We start from the raw sequence: 20,183 nt of genomic DNA, 5'->3' as shown, positions 1-20,183 counted from the left end.
CAAGGCGCATTAAACGAAAAAGCGAGCTCGAAAATTTGGAGCCCGGTGCGACGCGCAATGAAACGGCGCGCGCCAAGGGGGGGAACGCCCACCTCCGCTCGAGTCTCGCACGACGTCACTTCCGGCGCCTGCCCTACGTCACAGCCAGGGTCCTGCACTTGGATGGGAAGATCTCGCACAGCGCTTCCCCTCTCCCGGCCGCAGACGCCGCCCTCTCCCTCGGGTGTTGCGTTTCCAGACTTCCGGCGGAGTCGGTGTCGAGACCCAGGGGGCTTGCGGCCAGGATCTCCGTCTCCGTAGTCCCAGGGTTGCGCCGCATCCGAGGAGATCCTTCGTGCCGCACCTCCAGGCTCCCTCAACATCAGGTAAACTACGTGGCTTTCTCGGGCTTCGCTGCAGAATCACGCTTACGGCGTGGCATGGCTCTTTTTCTCGGCACAGCCCGACACTTTAAATCTCCTTCCACTCCAGCCTAGTTCTATGCTTTAATGCATGGACTCGGTGGCCCAGATGCTTTGGGCAGTCGCCCATTGCGATCAGCTGATACTGAACCACTTGGCACCTTGTGCGAAGATTAGGCGTGTTTTAGAATTATTGGTTACCCTCAAAAATAATCAGCACAACCTTAATCACACCGAATGGTAAATATAATTACCGAGAGGTCAACTGATCAGCGCTTGCATGCAGCGTGGTGCAGCGTATACTGTCGCCTATTATTCGCTGTGAAAGTTTCTCCACAACTGGGGGAATAAATTTTAGCAAGACCAGCGTAACGCAGTAGCACATGACTATGAATCTGTTTCCCGTTCCACTGGGCGCTACACGTTGATAACCGATATATTTGTTCAGTGCAATTTCATGTTCGTCTCGCCACGTGTGCTCGAAAACAAGAGTGCGGACCAGTTTCACGCCAAAGAACAGTTTTTCTACAAACGCGATGCTTTGGACATTTTTTTTTTCGCGAGGACATAACCAACGTTGCAGCGGTACCTTGCTTACAAAGCAGTGCTGGACAATGTTGTTTCCAATTTTTGTCATATTGTTTTGTAGCTTAAAAACGATTTTGTTAACGACCCTGTAAAAAGGGCCAAACTTTTTATTCACAGCAGTCGCGTTAAATTTTCGTTATGATGAAGGGATATCTCTAGCGTGTTGTCGTTGACCTTGAGAAATGCAATTCGCGCTATTTCAGAAAGAAGCAATGATGATTCCTTCCCTTATGCTAGAAAACCATTGTTGTTCACAGTAGAAATAAAATTCGATGAGGGAGACGCCCCTTTCCGAACTTCTAAATGCGCCTACTATCATTTTATTCCCGTTGGAGATAAGATGCACGATCAAGCGGCGCTTCAAGCAAAGCGTGTTTTAAGAATGCAAAGCGGCTAATGTGTATGCGACCAGCAGAACATATACAACTTGGTAAACCTTTCTCTCAAATCATTTACTCGTGATACATAAGTGGTGCAGGTGAGGTATTCTGTCGACCTCAACCTACAGTCTGCCAAACCATATGGCAGTCAATCAGCTGCGTTTGCATGTTTACACCTTAGTTTACATGTTTGCGAAAAACATTCTACGAAGAATACATCTCTGTTCCTTGTTAAATTCAAGCGCATTTAAAAAGTCTTTTTTTTAGTTAACTGGTATGACTCTATTAGGCAGCGCCTTTTGGGTTTGCAACATTACATTCACCATGGAAAGTAACTGACCTCAGACAGAAATACACCGCTGGTAGGTAATGTTCTGAAAACATAAATCCATAATTGGTAGTTTACCTGAATTTTGGCGGGCCACTGTCACGCTGAAAAAAATGTTTTTTTCTTTCTTGACGGTTACTGTAATTCCCCAGGGCCATCACGGAGCCCAAAATGTGTTCATTACAGAATAGTTTTTGCCAGGGTAAAAACTTCTGGCGGAATATACGACCGAATGCAGTTTTGCAGCTCGAACCGAGATTTCCATACATGGCACTAGTGGCTCCGGCAGCTGGATGCAATAGCTATAAAGGGCTGCCTTGAAGCACACACTACTTCTATCCTTTAATGCCAAGCAGACTCCAGATTTCTCACGCGTGCGAGAAATTAAAATTGTTATACAAATGCCGGGTTGTCAGGCATATTCAATGCTTGCCTAATCCAGGAGGCAAACATAAAACAATATACTCATGTTGTTTTTGCTTCGTTATTTACGGTTATCACGCACCGACAATAACACTTAGACGCTCGCCTTGAATAATAAACTAACGAAACAACCACCACAATTACAGTATTTTTAAAGCAAACTAGAAGAAGCGAACTAGAACATTAATGATAACAACTTCCTCTGAGCATCATAAATTTTCAACGAAGGAAGAGTGCATTGTGTTACTTCTAATTGCAGCTCACTGCAATGTGAACATTATGAAAAGTAATGGTTGCCTCATTTGCATTGGCTGCAAGAGCTAATAGATAAAGCAAACACTTCAATTTTCAGAGTCGACAATCTAGATAGATTATTTTCTAATTGCCATGACGTGGAAAGAAGGGCAAAATTTTGTCCTATGACACTCGACTTCACGCCCATCGCTAATGGAATAGCATTGTTCTTCCTCGTGGAGCTTCCAAAAAGCTCTAATCCAGATGACTTCACACCTCACTTTATCTTTCATCAACAGCGCTGCCCAAGTTAGTCCGAACACAATTTAATTCGCGCTAGTCTTAACAAGCCAGATTATGATTATGAACTAAGGTTTGGCGCGTTATGGTTTTAGTTACTTCAGTGCCACTAAAAAAACCCATATATTGCCGCTACTACGAAGACCCGCGGCTCAGGGAAAAACAAAAGAAAGAAAGGCAGGAAAAGCAAAGCTTGGCCAATCACCCGACCGACACGACAAGCGCGTGTTTCCGCAACGCTGACACATGTGACGCAACAGGGCAGCAGCCACGAAGCGCGCGCCAGTCCTGTTCGGAGCCGGACGCTTCTCTGAGGGCGAGCGCAGGAGACTCGCCACCCGTGTCCCGAAGCACTGGCACCATATTTAGTGCGGCGGCCGTGGGCGCTGCGGGAGCGGTCGTTCGTCGGGCCTCGCCACGGGCGTATTTTTAGACCGGCCGAGAGCTGGGCCCCGACTCGCACGTACGCACAGGCCTTTGGACTAGGAATTTAAAGCCACTGATCTTACATACACAATGGAGAGATGATTCAACCGAGGCTAGTGTGAGGCAGAAAGAGTGAGGTGAAAGGCAAATGATCCGCCTTATCTGAGAACGCGAAGCACGGGCTTACAAGAGGTTAATATTCAATTTAGCGATTACGTTTAGACAATAGAAAAACAAAAGGGGCCATGGTATGGTTAAGAAACAAATATTACAGCGATGTTACAATATTTGAAAAACGACAAATAAGAGGAGCTGTTTACTGAACGCTGCAACCAAGATTCAATCCCCCAACAACTGAGGACTGGGAGCCGGCGCTGTCCAGCTCACATTCGGAGGACCAGCTTTCGGTGGTGAACCGGGCAAGAGCGGCAGCAAAAGGCAATCGGCTCCTGGGATGAGGGTCCGCCCAAATATTCTATTCATTAAACGTTTCTCTCTCTCTCTCTCTCTGGAACATTAAGATGGGAATAAGCAAATATAAAATTAAGCAAAAGAGATTTTTCTTGGAACTAGCAGGCCGGTTCTTCAATGCATTAAGAAGCAGTGAACAGCTAGGGTAATGGCCGAAGATAACGGTTAACGGATCAATGTATTCTCTGAGGACTTAGCGCTGTTGACTAGATAGATTGATACGCTTCTCAGCCATGCACGTTGTAAAACCTTGATAATTTGAAAGACACGACAGAACCTAAATTGAAGATTTTTCTTTGTTCTACTAAAGCACACAGGGCTCAGCTACACGTGTGAGTGGAATGCACTGAATCGGCCAGGTAGTGGCGAGTGATATCTTTTACGGAAAGGGCCAGAATAATAATAATAATAATAATAATAATAATAATAATAATAATAATAATAATAATAATAATAATAATAATAATAATAATAATAATAATAATAATAATAATAATAATATAATAATATTAATAATTAGCTTTTAGGGGAAAGGAAATGGCGCAGTATCTGTCTCATATATCGTTGGACACCTGAACTGCGCCGTAAGGGAAGGGATAAATGATGGAGTGAAAGAACAAAGGGAGGAGGTGGTGCCGTAGTGGAGGGCTCCGGAATAACTTCGACCACCTGGGGATCTTTAACGTGCGCTGACATCGCACAGCACACGGGCGCCTTAGCGTTTTTCCGCCATAAAAACGCAGCCGCCGCGGTCGGGTTCGAAGGAAAGGGCCAGAAGAAAGGGCCAGAAGAAATCAATTTTTAGACGCATAAAACGTGATAGTAATGTAAATGTACGCATATTCAGGTGGACTATAGAAACCCAGGCAAACTCCGGCTATTGAAACTCAGGCACACTCAGGCAGAAGAAACTTCAGGCAAAAGGTTCACTGAACCCGTACATTCTGATGTGTGTGCCAGCAAAAAAAAAGTACTCTTTACAGAATGGCCGATATATTATTGCTACAGCTCGGGAATACGTGGACCTCATTCAAGAGAGCTAAACGTGTCCTCATACTTTGCGACAGTCTGTAGGGAAGCGAAGTGCTTATGTATGTCATAATTTTATTATTCCAGAACCAGTCAACACCAATAAAGAAACAAAGCTAGCAACATGGGAGACGTAAGGTGAGTGTTCAGACATGGTTTTTTTTGTGCTGACGTCACGGAAGCAAAAAAAAAAACGATTATTCAATTTTAAGCTATGCGCAAAAAATGACTCGTCCTTGTGTGCATGGCATTCTTTTTCAACTGCTGCTTTAAACATTGAGCTTTTTCTTTCGCTTCGCATTGACATCTGCCTGCGGTGAAACTGTGGTGAAACTGTCGGTGCCGTACTAGAATACATTTTATAAGGTACACTTTATCAAGTTTCGGCCAAACAAAAAACGGCTTCGCGCCAAAAGAACAAAGCTTACTTGAACCAATGTAGCCTCCAATGAAACACGAAATGTAATACGTTGTTGCATTTGTAGGGCTTAAGATACCTCCAGGAATTCCTGCTGACAATGACAACGGCAAACCTTTTGACAAATAAAACGTTGCAAATTTTCGGCTATTTCATGCTATTTGTTTCTAGATCACTTGCAATATCACGGAAAGCTATTCTTTTCTACAGATGCCGAGAAAATTTGAGGTTGCTAACTGACGACGTTTTCTTTTCTTGTTTTTGTGTGCTTGCATTTGATTTTGCGTCACATCTTTACCGTGGCAGTATATCAAATCATTGGACGGAAACTACGTGAAACAAAAACGTAAAGAGAGCCTTTAGAATTAATATTTAAGCAAAGCTTCTACTTTACTGCCGCAAGCGAAAGTAAACAAAACGGCTGAAGCTTTACTTATGACAGCAAAAAGAAAAACAAACAAACACTAATGAAACCAAAGTCAAGAATAATTGGTCTAAGCTACGGTTAAAGGTAAGCAAGGACGCAAAACCAAATGGCAGTGGCACTCGGCTATAGAAAGATGCACCAGCGAAGAAGACCTTACCAGGGATGCACTTTTAAGAGGTAAGAATTAAACTGCTGTTTTTGTTCTACTTCTGTTCACAAGAAGCGTTGTAGTAGCCTGGGATCTTTTGCAACTGTCTAACAGAGATGATAGCGAAATAGTTTGTGGATCTCAAAGAGGCAGAAAAATTTGCTTAAGCAAGTCTTTTAGGAAATATGTATTTGGCCACCTATCCTCCACCTAGATTACCAGCCGGTAATGTACACCAGAAGTATGCAGCTTCAGAATCTGCGATAGAAACGAGAGCAGCGTTTGCAGTTATACATGCATTAGAACAGCAGTTTACATGTGTATTTAGTGGAACACAAAATAGGAAAGCCTAAACAAATGTTTAACAATGCGTTTTTCTTTACTTTTTCAGCTAAAATACAACGCCGGTACCACCACCAAGAGTAAGTGCATGAGTACTTTAAGGCACACTTCAGTCCTGATGGAGGCCACCGTGTAAGTTACTCCCAGTGAGCCTGTCCTACACCTTGTAATTTCTCTGTCTAGTGCCTGTGAGTAGCCGTGGTCATTAGACTGTGTCCCTTTGTACGAACGCCCGCGATTCTCGAAGTTTGCGGGCTTCTCACGACTCGCTTCAAGTAAGCGAGTTTTAAAACATGAATAAAACAATTTGTTAATATTGCTGTTGATGGAAAGGAGAAAATCGGGGACTAAAAATTAAGAGGAAAAGTTTTTTCTCTTCTAAAACAGTCTATTCTTGCGTCGTATTTAGTCTGCTCTTTGCGCTACGACTTCAGGTCATGTTCGTTTAGGTATAGAGTCTTTACACAAATTTTAAAGGGTTGAGCGGCGTAAAGTAAATGAATGTTGACTTTTTGGCGTAAACTTTCGGTAATTTCCATACACGTTACACCGTAAGGTCTATTTGAAAAAAAAAAGAAGCGTTCAAGAAGCGTCATTTCCATTTAAACGGAGCATTTGGTATAACCGTTAGAAGGACTCATTAGGGCTTTCAGGAACTAACGCTGTAATTATCTCTTCACCACTGGTTGATAAAAGCTGCAGCTTTCTGCCTTATTGAACACGTGCTTCATTTAAAAAAAAAACTATAAATGTCTGATCAACATTTCAGGAAAACACTAAATTAATGCATACTTCTCAGTATCTTGTGCCGTTAGCAAATATAACAATACCGAAAACAATGCGCATGAAACCTATTGGAAAGACATGCTGCCAAAACAGAGATAAAACATCTTTAATAATGGGCTGCGGTGATGTGAAGGAAATGGGTAAAATAAACAAGTCAGCAGCTCCGGATTTCTTCCTATGGCCTTAAATTTTTTTTTTACTTCATACTAACCAGTTGTCACCGAAGAATTGCTATTTGGTTTGTGTTTTCCAATTTGTCGTTCAATTTAAGCGCTTCGAAGCTAGCGATAACAATTTGTCATTACTCCTGTGCGCCTCTCTAACCAATATCCTGAATCACGTGTACGTGTTACGTGTTAATTTTTGGGGGTGCTTTCTGTGCCTTTTAGTGAAGTTCGAATCCCCCAACCTCTTTTCCTTCGTTGTCCTTCATCCTGCGCCTTTACTGAAAGCTGAGAGTTCGCAGAGAATTTACAAGAACTGAAAAAGAACTTTCCTTCCTCCTTTCTGTGCTCCTTCTTCCCCTCTTGTAGTTCACGTGTGTGCAGTAGATACCCCAAGCTGTGGTGTGAATAACCTCTCCGGCCTGGCACTGTGTTACTGCCGGCCGGATACATGGAGTCGGGCGGGAGGAGCTGAGTAGATCCAGCTCCGAGTCCTGCCCGCCCGCAGTGTTCACGTGACTAATCCCTTTGTGTTCCATGTCAGACCGACGCCGAACGCAGGAGGAGGGACGCTGAGGATGCCCACAGGCGACTCAAGGAAGTACGTTGCGTTTGAGTACAGTGCAACACAAAAGACAGATTATTTGTCACTGTATATTTAGGACCGAACACACTAGATGGCAATTTCTCTATAGGCCTTGGGATCATGTGTGCTATTACCTAAAAAAAGAAGGTAATGAATAGCCCAGCTTTTGGCTTGTGAATACAGCCTTTAGTGTCTAAACACCGAGAAGAAATATTCATATTACAGACCTCTGCCTATAAACGAAATGGCTTCAAAAGTTAGAAACTCCGAGCAGTTGTAATATATTTGGACGTGTTGTATATTAGAGAACATTGAATAGAAAATCAAGACGCCTTTTTACTCAGTTAAAATGCTGAATCATATTTGCCTTTCTAATGTCATGCGAAAACTGAATGCCTGTGAGCATTTAATGTATTTGCAGTTGCGCCGTATTAGAGGCAACGAGTTATTTATTTCTTTGCAGAGAGAAGCTCATGGTAGTGATGTATGAACTTACGTAAAGGTTATTAATCTGACAGGAAGCTTACGGCCTGGAACGAAATTTGAATGATGGAAAGGTGATATATTAAATACAATGTCTCAACTGCAATCATTCAGTTAGTCACTGGTGATGAAGAGAGGGCTTAGAGCATTAAAAAAATGTCAAGTTATTATCATGCTGCCCGTATGAGGGGAACTTTCGAAAACGTACACATATTTGATGCGCATAACACGTTGTTTAACATGCTGCACATCGGTGAAGCTGGCTGGAGCAAGCAACATGGAGAAGCCGGAATGCTGCCGCAAGACTAGGCTCTGCATTTGCTGCTATTCGCTAACCATTCGCCAGTCAAGGTGAACCTTGTCTGCATGCTGCCACGCTGCTTGTTTTGTCAACGAGTAGAGCCATCTGCATGTGAAATTCTCTCGTTACATTTAATGATATTTTATATTTTATTTCATAATATATTTTCTGTTCGGCCAAAACCAAAAGGTAAACTTTTTTTTAGTCGTAGCCCGTTATTACGGAAATCAAAAGGTTCTCTTTACGTTTCGCTTGCTATTTTATTTGCTGCTTTGCTGCTTTGTCATTATTTTACTTGTTTTTATACTGGCTTTTTAAACTTCGCGACTGCTTTTGCGAGCTACGCAGAGAGGTATTCGAGAATTCCTGGAAAAGTATTCAAAATAACAGTTTCTGCATTCTACAATTTCTTAAAGAGATCTTGATTCGTTGTAAGCTTCGCTTAAAGCGCCAGAAATTATTTCTATTATTTTCATAACAGCAGATAACTATAGCGTAATAAAATGTGAGACCTAGTAGGCTCGACACAGATTTTTACTGAAGAGCATTTAGTAATGCCTGCCGCATAATTTATAGCCCGCCAGAAGCTTTTCCACTTGCATACGAGTACCTACCAAGGACATTTTCACCGTGGTGCATTACACATAAGAACTAGAATTTGCCCTCGCTTGTGCTTTTATTAGTTTATTACATTTAAGCTTAGTTTATTACATTTAAGAGAGAAGTTATTCCAAGAAGAAAGAGAAGCCAAAAGTGAAGCCTTCGCATTTTACATCGAATGATTTACAGATACATTTATAACAACTAATGCTAAGGAGTCTGCTTTGTACGAATCAGCGTGAAGTGCCTTCACCCTTTGCGCTGAAGGTGCTACTGCCTTTATGACGCCCGCAGGAGGAGAGGAGAAAGATGGAGGAGAAGGAGAGGAAAAAGGCCGAAGTGCGCAAGCGCCTGGAGGAGGCCGCAAAGGCGAAGAAGGCCGGAGGAAAGCGCGGCTTCATGACTCCCGAGCGTAAGAAGAAGCTGAGGGTAAGTTATGTCTCTCTCTCTCTCTCTCTCGAGAGAGAGAGATAGAGAGTATTACGTATTCGATGCCTCAGGGCAAACAGCAGTCATCGTTAATCAAAGCTAATTGCAGGATTGTTAAACAGAAATGTGGGAAAACAATCAGTAGCTTCTAAGACGACCTTATTACGAGGGAGGCACAGATGATGCTCCTGATGTTTAAACTCAAACCTTGCCTCTATGGCAAATTAAAAAGATTGAAAGAAATGCTCTATAAATGCCTAAGCATTTAAAAAAAATGTGAAAGAGGAATAAAACCTCGCACATTGTTGTTTAATTGACAGAATTATCTCCGGTGAAAGAAACCAGCGCTCCGAAGCACTTTTGTGGTACCAAACTTGTACAAATAATCTGCGGCACGAAAGCTAGGCGTTTAACGAGAAATGAGCAATGCCACGTTGATGTCCGTGCTTGCATTTACTTCCTGTACCGTGTGAGTTATAAATAATTTATTTAAACGAAGAAACATGCATGCAACATGGCAGTCACAATACTTTAGCGCTAAATAGGGCATATTTCGTTAAAAAATAACGTAAAAATACAACAGACAGACTTCGTTACAGTGGCTACCGACAATTATTGAAAGAGAAATGAACTGATTCTTCTTCAGATTTCTGGTTGCCGATTACACAGGAATGTTTTTTTTTAACCTGTTGGTACGCAGAACCTTCTGCGAAAGAAGGCCGCCGAGGAGCTGAAGAAAGAGCAGGAGCGCAAAGCAGAGGAACGCAGGAAGATCATCGCTGAGCGCATTGGACAGCCCAAGCCTCTGGACGGCGCCAACGAAGGTTCGTTGCCCGTCTCGCTCATAGTTCATCTGTCATTCAAGAGAGGGAGGAGCGAAGGCCACCTTAGCACGCTTCATTTAAAGTGGCCCTCAGAACGCTTCTTACAGGACTTTGACAGACAGGAACATGCGCGGGAAGCTCTTGAGCCTTGCTTGTAACGTTGACGTGGAGTAGGCAAGTTTAAGTCAAGCCGTATTGTTAGACGTGGAGATACGGAAGTTTCGTAGGCGTGTGTTGGAAGAAAAAAAGAAAAGTAAGGTTACACACCCGAAGCGATGTAAGATAGTGTACGTTCTAAATCCGTATTTTCGTTTGACGCCTTCGTATTTGTTTAGAAAGGGCCAATTCGGGCTTAAGCAAAACTGAAAATTGTTTTGAGGAAATGAAATGACTCAGTCTCACTTATCTCGGTGGACACCCGAACCGCGCCTTAAGGTACGAGATTACGAGATAAAGGAGTGAGTGAAAGAAGAAAGCAAGAAAGAGGTACTGTAGAGGAGGGCTTCGGAACATTTTCGACCACATAAGAAAATATACAATTCAATGTTCCGAGATGCCAAACATACAACCAAATTTCAGAGCTTCATATTAAACTAAACTATTTTTCGTTACAACGCGTAGCCTCACTGGGGTTTTGATTATTTGATGGCTTTAACTAGCATTTTAGCGCCGTAAAAGCAAATGCCCAGTAATGGGTTATCTGAGCGTACCTCCGCCTTTCACTGCGGTTACGGGAAACTTTTGACTTTGAAAGGCACGTCTCAATGGCCACGGAAGGTTCACACAGCCCGGCATCAGCATCCAAGCAAACTGACAATGACGTGGAACTTCTTATTGCTCTGCTGTTCTTGTTCTCATGCATCGCTCTTTCATGTGTCATGCTTCTTGGAGCAGCCACTCTTCAAGGAATCCTCAAGCAGTACCACGCCCGGATAGAAAAACTAGAGGACATCAAGTACGACCTGGAGTACGAAGTCAGGCAGAAGGACTTCGTGGTACGCCCACCCTTTGAAGCCGGCGACCGATGTGCATTGTCACTTCGGCGGCGTCACCTACGCCTGTCTACACAACAACAACATTCACCGAGCCCCGATCCCCCAAATCAAGAGTTGCCAAATTGCATATTAGCTGCCCAGCAGCAATCACTCTTGTCAGCTAGACACTAGGAAATGTCTAACTGAAGCGCATAAAGTGCGTGCTTCGCGAGCTAGCTTTCTAGTTCAAGAATACAACTGAGTCAATTCAAGCCGGAATTGAATGCTGACGAGATTTTTGTTTTCACAAACAAGTATATGCGACAAGCCTAACTTATCGCACTTTTCATTCACTTATGCGAGGCCTCCATAAGGAGAACAGGCTAACAATGGTATGCTCGCACTCGCGGTTAGCACATATAATTCAAAGGAATATATGAAGTACTAGTTATAGAGATCTGATAAATATGGAGTAAGTTGTCAAGATAGTGCTGAATCAGACAGGACGATGATTTCGCCGGAGGCTACACTCTAAACTGCTCAGCATTAACAGTGTGAAAAGCGAACGAGGATTTGCTGCCCTAACCGACGCCAGTCTCTGGAACTCTTTCAGGTGACATGGTGTAGCTTACAGGCTGGTGCTTATGTTTGTTTTTTCGGGTTAAAAAGCGTGGTTTTTAATCGCATACCTTTTGGCTCTAAATACTGTGCTAGCCGGAATATTGACCTGGAGCAACAGTAATTTGTTTGACGCTTCTCTCACGCCTTTATTTTTTTGACACGCCACTCTTGCGCTCGTTTTGCAACTGACTCACTCGTTGAAACGCTTTCTGACAGCGCGACTTCAAAATGTTTGGCATAGAGCCACATCAGTTATCTGCATAAACCAGCTCACCAATGGCGAGGCTTGCTCTTTTTTTTTTCCAGCGGCGCGCACCATTAACCGTACTTTGTTTCAGGTTTCTTCACATCTAACTACAACGGCTGGTCGTCACTGCAAACCGTGCCGCTTAACCAACAGTTCTGTGAACTGCAATAATAATGTGTTCGAGTAAGCCCACCGTCATACTCAGTGCTAGAGCGTTTCGCTGTCATAAAATCGGCTCTGCTTCTCACAATAACTGCGCAAAACTGCCATATGCATGCTTAACGACGCACCGCGTCTCTTAGCAGAGTATTACGGTGGCGTTTAATAACATGCTGTTGGCATTGCATTCTACTGTTTTTAGCTGTACTACCTCGTGACCTAATCAAAAACGCCTTCCCTGCGTTTCTTGCAACTTCAGCCCGTTAGAAAATCCCTCTTTTATGCTGTTCATTATGGCAGCAATAAAGAAAGACATCGTCATTCCAATGCAGATTTGCTTTACGGGAAGGAAGCTTCAGTATTTTAACGAAAAGTGCCAAAAAGAAATTTATAGCGGGCACAGCAAGAAGCGCAGTAAAGCTTGAGTGGCACTTGCTCAACAAACTAACAGGGTACTTTTTTCATGCTTCTGCTACTCTCACGGCTTCGACCGCGCAACAGCCACACTACAGGCCATCTGCAGAGACTACTACGATCGATTGTGCAAGCTGGAAAGTGCAAAGTACGACACTGAGTACTTGGTCAGGCAGAAAGACTACGAGGTCAGTGACCAGAGACTGCCAGTCTCCCCCCATCGCCATAAAAAAAAAAATGCCCCTCGGACCAACGTCGTGCCCCCTTTCACACAATGAACACTCTTGCTTTCATTGCATGCTTTGCTATTGCAATCGAACCTGGGCTGGAAACCAGTAAAAGATACTCGCATGTCACCACTACTTGTGAACGCACTTGTTCACGACTAGTAATTGGCTGAGAATGTGTAGAAATTTTCATAAAGCGGTTTGAAATTAGGCTTATGGACAGCTATTACACTGTGAAATAGGAAATAAAGAAAAAAAGTTGAAAATTTTTCCTGACTACCTCGGCTGGAGCATGCAGAATGATTTTAGGAAAGATGACGTAAAGGCTTAAAAGATGCCAGTATAATATTACAGTCAAGGTTCGAATGCTTGCATGAAGAATTACAGTTATATATTGTTAACGCACTTAATAAATTTTTCTGTATAGTGTGAATGCCTCATATAAAAAGAAACGTAAAGTTAAAGTTAGACTGTATGTGCAACTTCCGATAGGTTTTGTTGCGTATACGCACGCATTGTGTGATAAATTTCACTCAGTTGCCTTGTAGCCATGAAATATACTTCTAATGACGTGTTCACTAAGCTCTTGACCACAAGGAAAACCTTTGTAACAGCAAAATCTGAAGGAACAAGCCTAGGACTGTAGCCTTCACACGCGGTAAAAGACAAAGCACACGCATTAAGTAAGTCGAGTCGCAGGTAATTCCTCCATTTCGGCAGAGGTTATTTAGTATTCAGCACCTGAACTATAAAAGATAATTTGAGAGCCTTAAAGAAAGTATCACTAAAGTGAGCGGAGCAGAAATATAGATAATGTGAGCACGAAGAAAATGATTTGTTTATTCAGGCGATAACGAACACATTCTTAAGGTTGCAGATAATGAAGATGTGAGCGTCTCAGAGGCTTTCTTGATAACTTGTAAGCGCTACAACGTCAGAATTTTCGGACTAAATTTTTATGTAGTCACCTCATTTGTTTAATCTCAAGCAGGGTTCACTTATCTTGCTTTAGTTTAAGAAAAGGCAGTGAACACAGGCAGAAAGCCACTTCAGCAGAGTGCAGAGAAAAGCATACGTGCTGAGTGTTTCCTTGAGAAAACTAATAGGAGTGTTTTGATAAAAACGCTTTCAGATCAACGAGCTGACCATCCAGGTGAACGATCTTCGTGGCAAGTTGTGAGTATCGCATTAACACTTTTCTTTGTTGATGGCACGAACTATTGTACGAGCCATTCTACTAAAAACAATATATTTTTTAACGCTGTTTCCTTCATCCTGTTTCAGTGTGAAGCCCGCCCTCAAGAAGGTTTCAAAGTAAGTTTCAGCTTTTTACTTATCTTGCAAGTTTGTTGGAAGTTTCTTGTTTAATTAGTCGCTTTACATTCTGTTACTGTGTGAGAACCAGTCAGGTAGTGCAGTGCCTCAAGGAGCAATTCAGTGCCTCATAGACTTCAAGGGCGAATGAGTTAATTAAAATATTGCTTAATATTTTAAAATTTGAAATTTTTATTCCTCGACATTTCTTGTGATTCTGTGGAGAGTCACATACCAAAGAGACGAGGGTGAGGAAAACGCCCGTAGCATTTTGGTGCCCGCTTTTTCTATATATCTATTATATCGTCATCTTGGTATATAGGCGAAGTTGAGGTACCCCAATCACAAAAATAAACAGCATGGCTCCGTTCCAATTTGTCTATAGGAGACTAAGTTTAGTTGGCAGTGCTCTATTACCAAAGAGACGAGGGTGAGGAGAGCGCCCGTAGCATTTTGGTGCCCGCTTTTTTTATATATCTATTATATCGTCATCATGACAGAATGGCGAAGTTGAGGTACCCCAATCAAAAAAATAAACAGCACGGCTCCGTGCAAATTTGTCGTCAGGAGACTAAGTTTTGTTGGCAGTGCTCTATTAGGTAATATCATGGTAATCCTTCTGAGTGTTTTTTGAAGCCCTTGAGTCGTGCAGAAAGAGGTATACAAAGGAAGAAATTAATAATGCGCTGTCTAGAAAACACAAATTACATGCATGAATAAAGTACGCGAAATTTATATGGCAAGAATAATAACTAATTAAGTCAGCAAGACTAATACTCCGAAGCTAAAGGATGCATATAGTAAAGTGACCACACACATAGTCTTGCTCGCTGTACGTTGTGCTTATGCAGAATAAAATATTTGAGACCAGGATGCAATCGTCTATTAACGCTGCTTGTTCTTCTCATCAGGTTCGACAAGCTCAAGATGGTGGTCAAGAGTACCTCGGAGGTTGACTTTAGGTCCAACCTTAAGGCAGTCAAGAAGGAAGCCTTCAAGCTGGACGAGGAGAAGCAGGCGGTAAGGAGAAAAAAATTCACGATGTTACCTAATGCTTGTTATCTAAAGTTCGTTGCGCACATGTGTAGGCTGACCTGAATTCTGACAAAGAACAGCGCGGATTGCAGTTAAGAACAGGGTATGTAAAAAAGGAAGAAGGGCGTCGTATTAGGCCGCGCTATCTCGGCGTCGGAGTGACTCGACTCTGCTACAATGCTGAGCCCATGTTTGAGTCTCTGACTAAGAACTAGCCAGTCTACAAAGTTTGTGACATGTTCTTCGGTTCCTCAGTAAATATCGGCTCTAAAAATGAGTACTAAATGTATCCTGCAGAGACTTTACAACTACGCCAGGACATCAATGACGTTAATGCTAAAGGATGAAACGCTTGAATTAGATTTGCTTCGAGAAAAAATAAAACGAAATTACTTCATCATCATTAACGAAACATACGATCTTTTGCCGTAGAAAAATAAACTATTGTTTTATACTTTGCTACATGTAAGGAGCTTGCTACATGTCAGAGGCCTCATAAATAATTACAAGATAGAGATAACAAAAATATCTTGCTAGAAGCCAGCGCGACAAACGTTGGGAAACTCAGGTTCAGCCACGTCATTTGTACTACAGTTTAATCTCGATATAATCCTCGCGATGATCTTAGAGTTTTTCTTTTTAATCTATAACTGGAATAAACTTCTACTTTCAAATAGCATATGTCGCACGGTAATAATCTTATAATAAGGCAGTATTACTCATTGGCGTCAAGCCAAACGCAGCCATACGGCTACAACAGAAAGCTATACAGCTTCCTTTGAAACTTCGTAGTTAAAGAAAAATTTCTCCTGGTCTGGGGTCGAATTCTCCGGGCCAGGAGGAATTTTCCTTTAACTACGAAGTTTCTAAGGAAGCTGTATAGCTTTCTGTTGTAGCCGTATGGCTGCGTTTGGATGGACGCCAATGAGTAGTACTCCATTATTACAAATCTATTCCACCTTGTGGGATTGCGCTAAACATCTGACCGGTAATAATCTTAGTGTCGAAATGTTAAAATAAGGTAACTCTATTGTTTTGCATCTGTATGCATAAAAATATTTATGAGAAAAAGGAGCAGGTACCAAATACTATCACTGTCTCCTCCTACAAAAGGGCTAAGCCTCATCGGCGGCCAGCCCCTCTTCAAGTATAGTTATTCTCACTGTTGTCTTGATTGTATTAACGCATTCCCGTTCATCAGTTTGAAGCCAGTTTTTATGCTTTCTATTTCAACACCCGAAGTTGGGAGCATTTGGATGTTCTTCGTAAAGAGCAGCAAGTTTCGGAGGTGGATAAACTGCATGCCATAAAATTGTTCGCAAATGTTAACTTTTCTCTGTGTACAGTGTTGTCATGCAGTCACTACAGTGCATGATGTTGTCTTTTTGTCTCCAGGTCAAGAAGGACGTGCCAGAATGGGCCGCAAAATAGAGGTTCTGAAATTCGAACACTGTCCCCCTTTCTCTACTCTGTAGTAAAAAAAAAGACATTATCCCCCCAGTTACATTAATTTAACACAACTCGATGTTCTTCGTGGGTTGGCCGCTTAGCGTGAATGCTTGGTACCAACTGAGGTGTATTTTTCTGAAGTTGAGACAAAGAACCATAATTCTTCTGAAAATGCCTTCGAATAGCAAAGAATAGGAGCAATAAAGTAATGAAGGAAAAGATGCGCAGTGTTAACACTAACAAAATGTCGCACTGCTGAACAAACCAACAACGTGAGACACAGACGCGGCAAAAAAGATGGTGTCCTTGAATATCGATGGCCAAAATCAACAGCTTCTTTAAATCTCGTTCTAATTCCTGGCTCATGACGGGGAGCTTTTATACAAGTCTGTATACAGGATATGAGCAAAGTACCATGACAATTATACTTATCTAAAGCTCAACGGTCAACCCACGTAGAGATCGAGGCTGTCAACTTACACCCCGTCAATTAACGTAGGTACCGAACGACCTGTTTCCTAAATATTTTCACTTTTATTTCTTTACGAGTAGTTTCAATTGCACCGCACATGTTGCCGCCCTCTTTTTATGTTGGTTTGCTTGGATTACGTCGAGCAAGACAGGAGCCTTTCGACGTCAATCCAAATTTTTTTTTCAAGGGACAGTGCTTCCTATTCCAGAGCTTTCGAGCTTGTGTTTTGTTTTGCTACTGTTTTGCCATTTTTGAGCAATCTCTGCTCTAAGCATGCATCGGTAATCGAAGAACTGGTGCTCTTTTTTTTTTTGGAGCGTGCGGCCGATGCTGTACCTTCTTTTTAATGCGTGCACTGACTCCACATGATTTTTTTGCCGTCCTGGCTGGAGAGACAGGACAGTTTTTTTTCTATCCATCACAGTTGACACGTTTTGTGGCGTTGCTGTGACAGTTCCCTTGGCTTGATAACACCTTCCAATCTGCCGACACTCACACATAACTAATCTTAGTTGCCAAACTTGTTGCTAAAGTCCCGTCGCAAAGTTTATTTTTCTGACCAATGTCATGAGTTTGCATAGGCAAGAGCTATTTTTCAAATGTGCCCTGCGAGTTCATTTTGTAACTCGCAGCTACCGTAATTTTGATTTGTATTCGCAAGCTTAGCACAATTTTTGCCAGTATTCCATAGTTAGACTGCGAAGTTTAATGAGCCAAAGGCCTTGTAAAACCATTTTTAATGGTTCTGCCGATAATAACTAACATGGGCAGGCACTCCTTTTACCACTTTAATAAAATCCATGACCCTGAAAGTACTCCCTACTCTGGAGCGGGAACATTTCTCTGACCTCGCCTTCAGAAACATCAAAATAGGTGAGATGGTTGAGTATTTCAAGCTATTATGCGAAGCGCAGTAAACATAAATGCACACTAAAAAAGAAAAATTATTGTTCAATCCTTCACTTCTGTTCTTGTAAAATGAAATATGGGCAGTAATATTATTATCATTAGCATTTATATGTTATCAATTTCTTTCCTAAAACTAACCAGAGAAGTGAAATGAAGCTGACTATATAAAATTTTAACCTGAAAATGTTACATATCTGTGTTAGTGATTATCATGAGCTCAAACTCGCTGGTAAGCCATTGGTCCCACTAAATTATTTAAATGGTTCAGAAAAGGGTAGACATGTTCGCATAGTTCCGTTTCTTGTAAAAATCACAAGTATTCACAGGGGGGCTACTAGTTTGATACGAACCACAAACTGCTTACGCACATACACCAGGAACGGCTTAAGCGATCGCATATAAGAGCCAATCAGTTGATTAATTGAAACAATGCTTGATCAAGACGGCACTTTATATAAAGCTTTGCATAGCTCTGTTGCTCTGCGGCTGCACACTACACATCTATTACAAAGCTCCTAAGTCTGTTCTCATTAAACAGTTAAAAAGTTTTCTATAACATGCTTTGTAATGCACCCAGCTACAGTGCGTTGATGAATTGCTATTGCGCTATTGTTTTCGTAACAACCGAAGATAACATGTTTTGAATTTCGTTATCGCACATTAACGGGCCATTCTACTTAATAACCAACGCAGGCCAGGCTGCTGCAATAAAATATTTTCTCTTCACTGCTTTTTCACAGCGAAAAATCTCTGGCCGAATAAAATAGCCAGAAGCTTACGCTTTGCAGGCATTGATAAATGCTAATACATGCAAGTGCAATGTGTGGCTTTCTAACGGGCGCTAAATCCGGTCGTGCTCATTTTTGTACCAAATAACCTTCCAGAGTGACCAGCTGTCGCACTTTATAGCTGTTAAGTGCAACAACAGCATCATCTAAGATGCAACGAACTCTTCAAAGCTTGCAGAAGAGACCTTATATTTATTTCGCCACTTGGCTTCAGTACAACTTAGACTCGTCGAAAAAAAGAACCATAATTTTCAAAACGCCGTGGCATTCGGTGTATAATGTAACTTGTATAATGTAACTTGTATAATGCAACTTGTGCAATGTAACTTGTATACTGTAACTTGTATGTAACTTGTATAATGTTTTTATTATAGGAGAAGAAGCCGGAATGGGCCCTCGGAGCCAAGAAGGAGGACGAGGAATAAGCAAAAAAAAGAACGCCAAGAAAGACGACTGGGAGGTCACCGACGACAACATACCTGGTTGCGCGACATAAAATAAAACACGAAAGGAATCATTCAAGCAAGAGCATAAACTGTCGCTATAACTTCCGCAAGGGAAGGTTTTTTTTTTTCCAGGCAGCACTCACGCGTTATTTGCCTTTGATTATTTTGTAAAGAAGACAAAAGTCTGGTCGAAGTGACTACTGAATGAATAAATAATTATTACAGCTCGTTGCATGCGTTATGTAGTCGGTATCCATATTTATGTTGACTTAACTCTCTCGTCAAACGTGGTCATCAAGGAGAGTTGCTCTTTTTATTGTCTGGTGTTGCCGTGCGGCACACCCCTTGCACGGTTTTCATTCATGTCTTTTGATAATTGTGAGCTGCAGCCTTTTGTGCTATGGCGAGGGTGCAGCAACCCAGGAGTGTTCATCGCGTACCCGCGAGCTTCGGAACTGTTTCACGGGCTGCTGCTGTTTCAGAAAGGTTACTGCGGCTGATGCCTAGCTTTCTTCATAACTTTACTACGTGCTTAGTCATCATGACCAAAGGGAGCCTGTTGAGTCGAGATGGGCAGCATGTGACGCAGGAGGCGGGAGACGCAAGGAATGAAAATAAAAGAGGACAACTCAAACTCACGCCTTGATTTTATCTTGAAAGAAGACTTTGCGCCGTATGAAATACTTCTCTTAAAAAGATCCTTCCTCTTCGGTGAAGGTGAATTTCATGCAGCATTAATGAAGGGATTCTATTCCGGTGGCCTTGAGACAGAATTCCTTTCCCCTATTGTGCTGGCTAGAGCACCTCAGTGTAGCGGTCATGGCCGAAATAGGTGAGTACGTACGGCGGCCCATAGCAAAGGAATAGGATAGAATGAAAGGAGCTCCTGCAACATGCCGGTATAAATGACGGAGGTATGAATTTCCAAGTCCAATCTGCTGTTAGGTACGTGAGGAGAAAGCAATGCACTTGCGAGCTAAAACTCAGCGACAGAAAACATTACCAACTGAGTTTCTTTTCTTGCTAAAATTAGATTCATT

The 20,183-nt window shown here is 42.2% G+C and overlaps 1 protein-coding gene across 8 annotated transcripts; it reads left to right on the top strand.

The window, feature by feature from the left end:
* The first annotated feature begins 225 nt into the window (after positions 1-225).
* wupA (troponin wings up A) lies at positions 226-19,375 on the top strand. 8 transcript variants are annotated; one of them, XM_077663106.1, is made up of 11 exons: positions 226-365; positions 4,668-4,713; positions 7,410-7,466; positions 9,130-9,264; positions 9,965-10,088; positions 12,591-12,691; positions 13,863-13,906; positions 14,015-14,044; positions 14,956-15,064; positions 16,475-16,512; positions 19,072-19,375. In XM_077663106.1, the coding sequence occupies exons 2-10, from the start codon at positions 4,705-4,707 to the stop codon at positions 16,508-16,510; spliced, it is 645 nt and encodes a 214-aa protein (XP_077519232.1). In that variant the 5' UTR covers positions 226-365; positions 4,668-4,704; the 3' UTR covers positions 16,511-16,512; positions 19,072-19,375. The 8 variants fall into 8 exon arrangements, with proteins under 8 accessions (XP_077519232.1, XP_077519231.1, XP_077519235.1 ...); XM_077663105.1 differs by lacking the exon at positions 12,591-12,691 and adding an exon at positions 10,983-11,083 and having other exon boundaries at positions 19,072-19,135; XM_077663109.1 differs by lacking the exon at positions 7,410-7,466.
* The last annotated feature ends 808 nt before the right edge of the window (positions 19,376-20,183 follow it).

The sequence above is a fragment of the Amblyomma americanum genome, chromosome 4, assembly GCF_052857255.1.
Source record: "Amblyomma americanum isolate KBUSLIRL-KWMA chromosome 4, ASM5285725v1, whole genome shotgun sequence".
Classification (NCBI taxonomy): domain Eukaryota; kingdom Metazoa; phylum Arthropoda; class Arachnida; order Ixodida; family Ixodidae; genus Amblyomma; species Amblyomma americanum.
The sequence above is the reverse complement of the archived record's forward strand: the minus strand, read 5'-3'. Positions and strand labels throughout refer to the sequence as shown.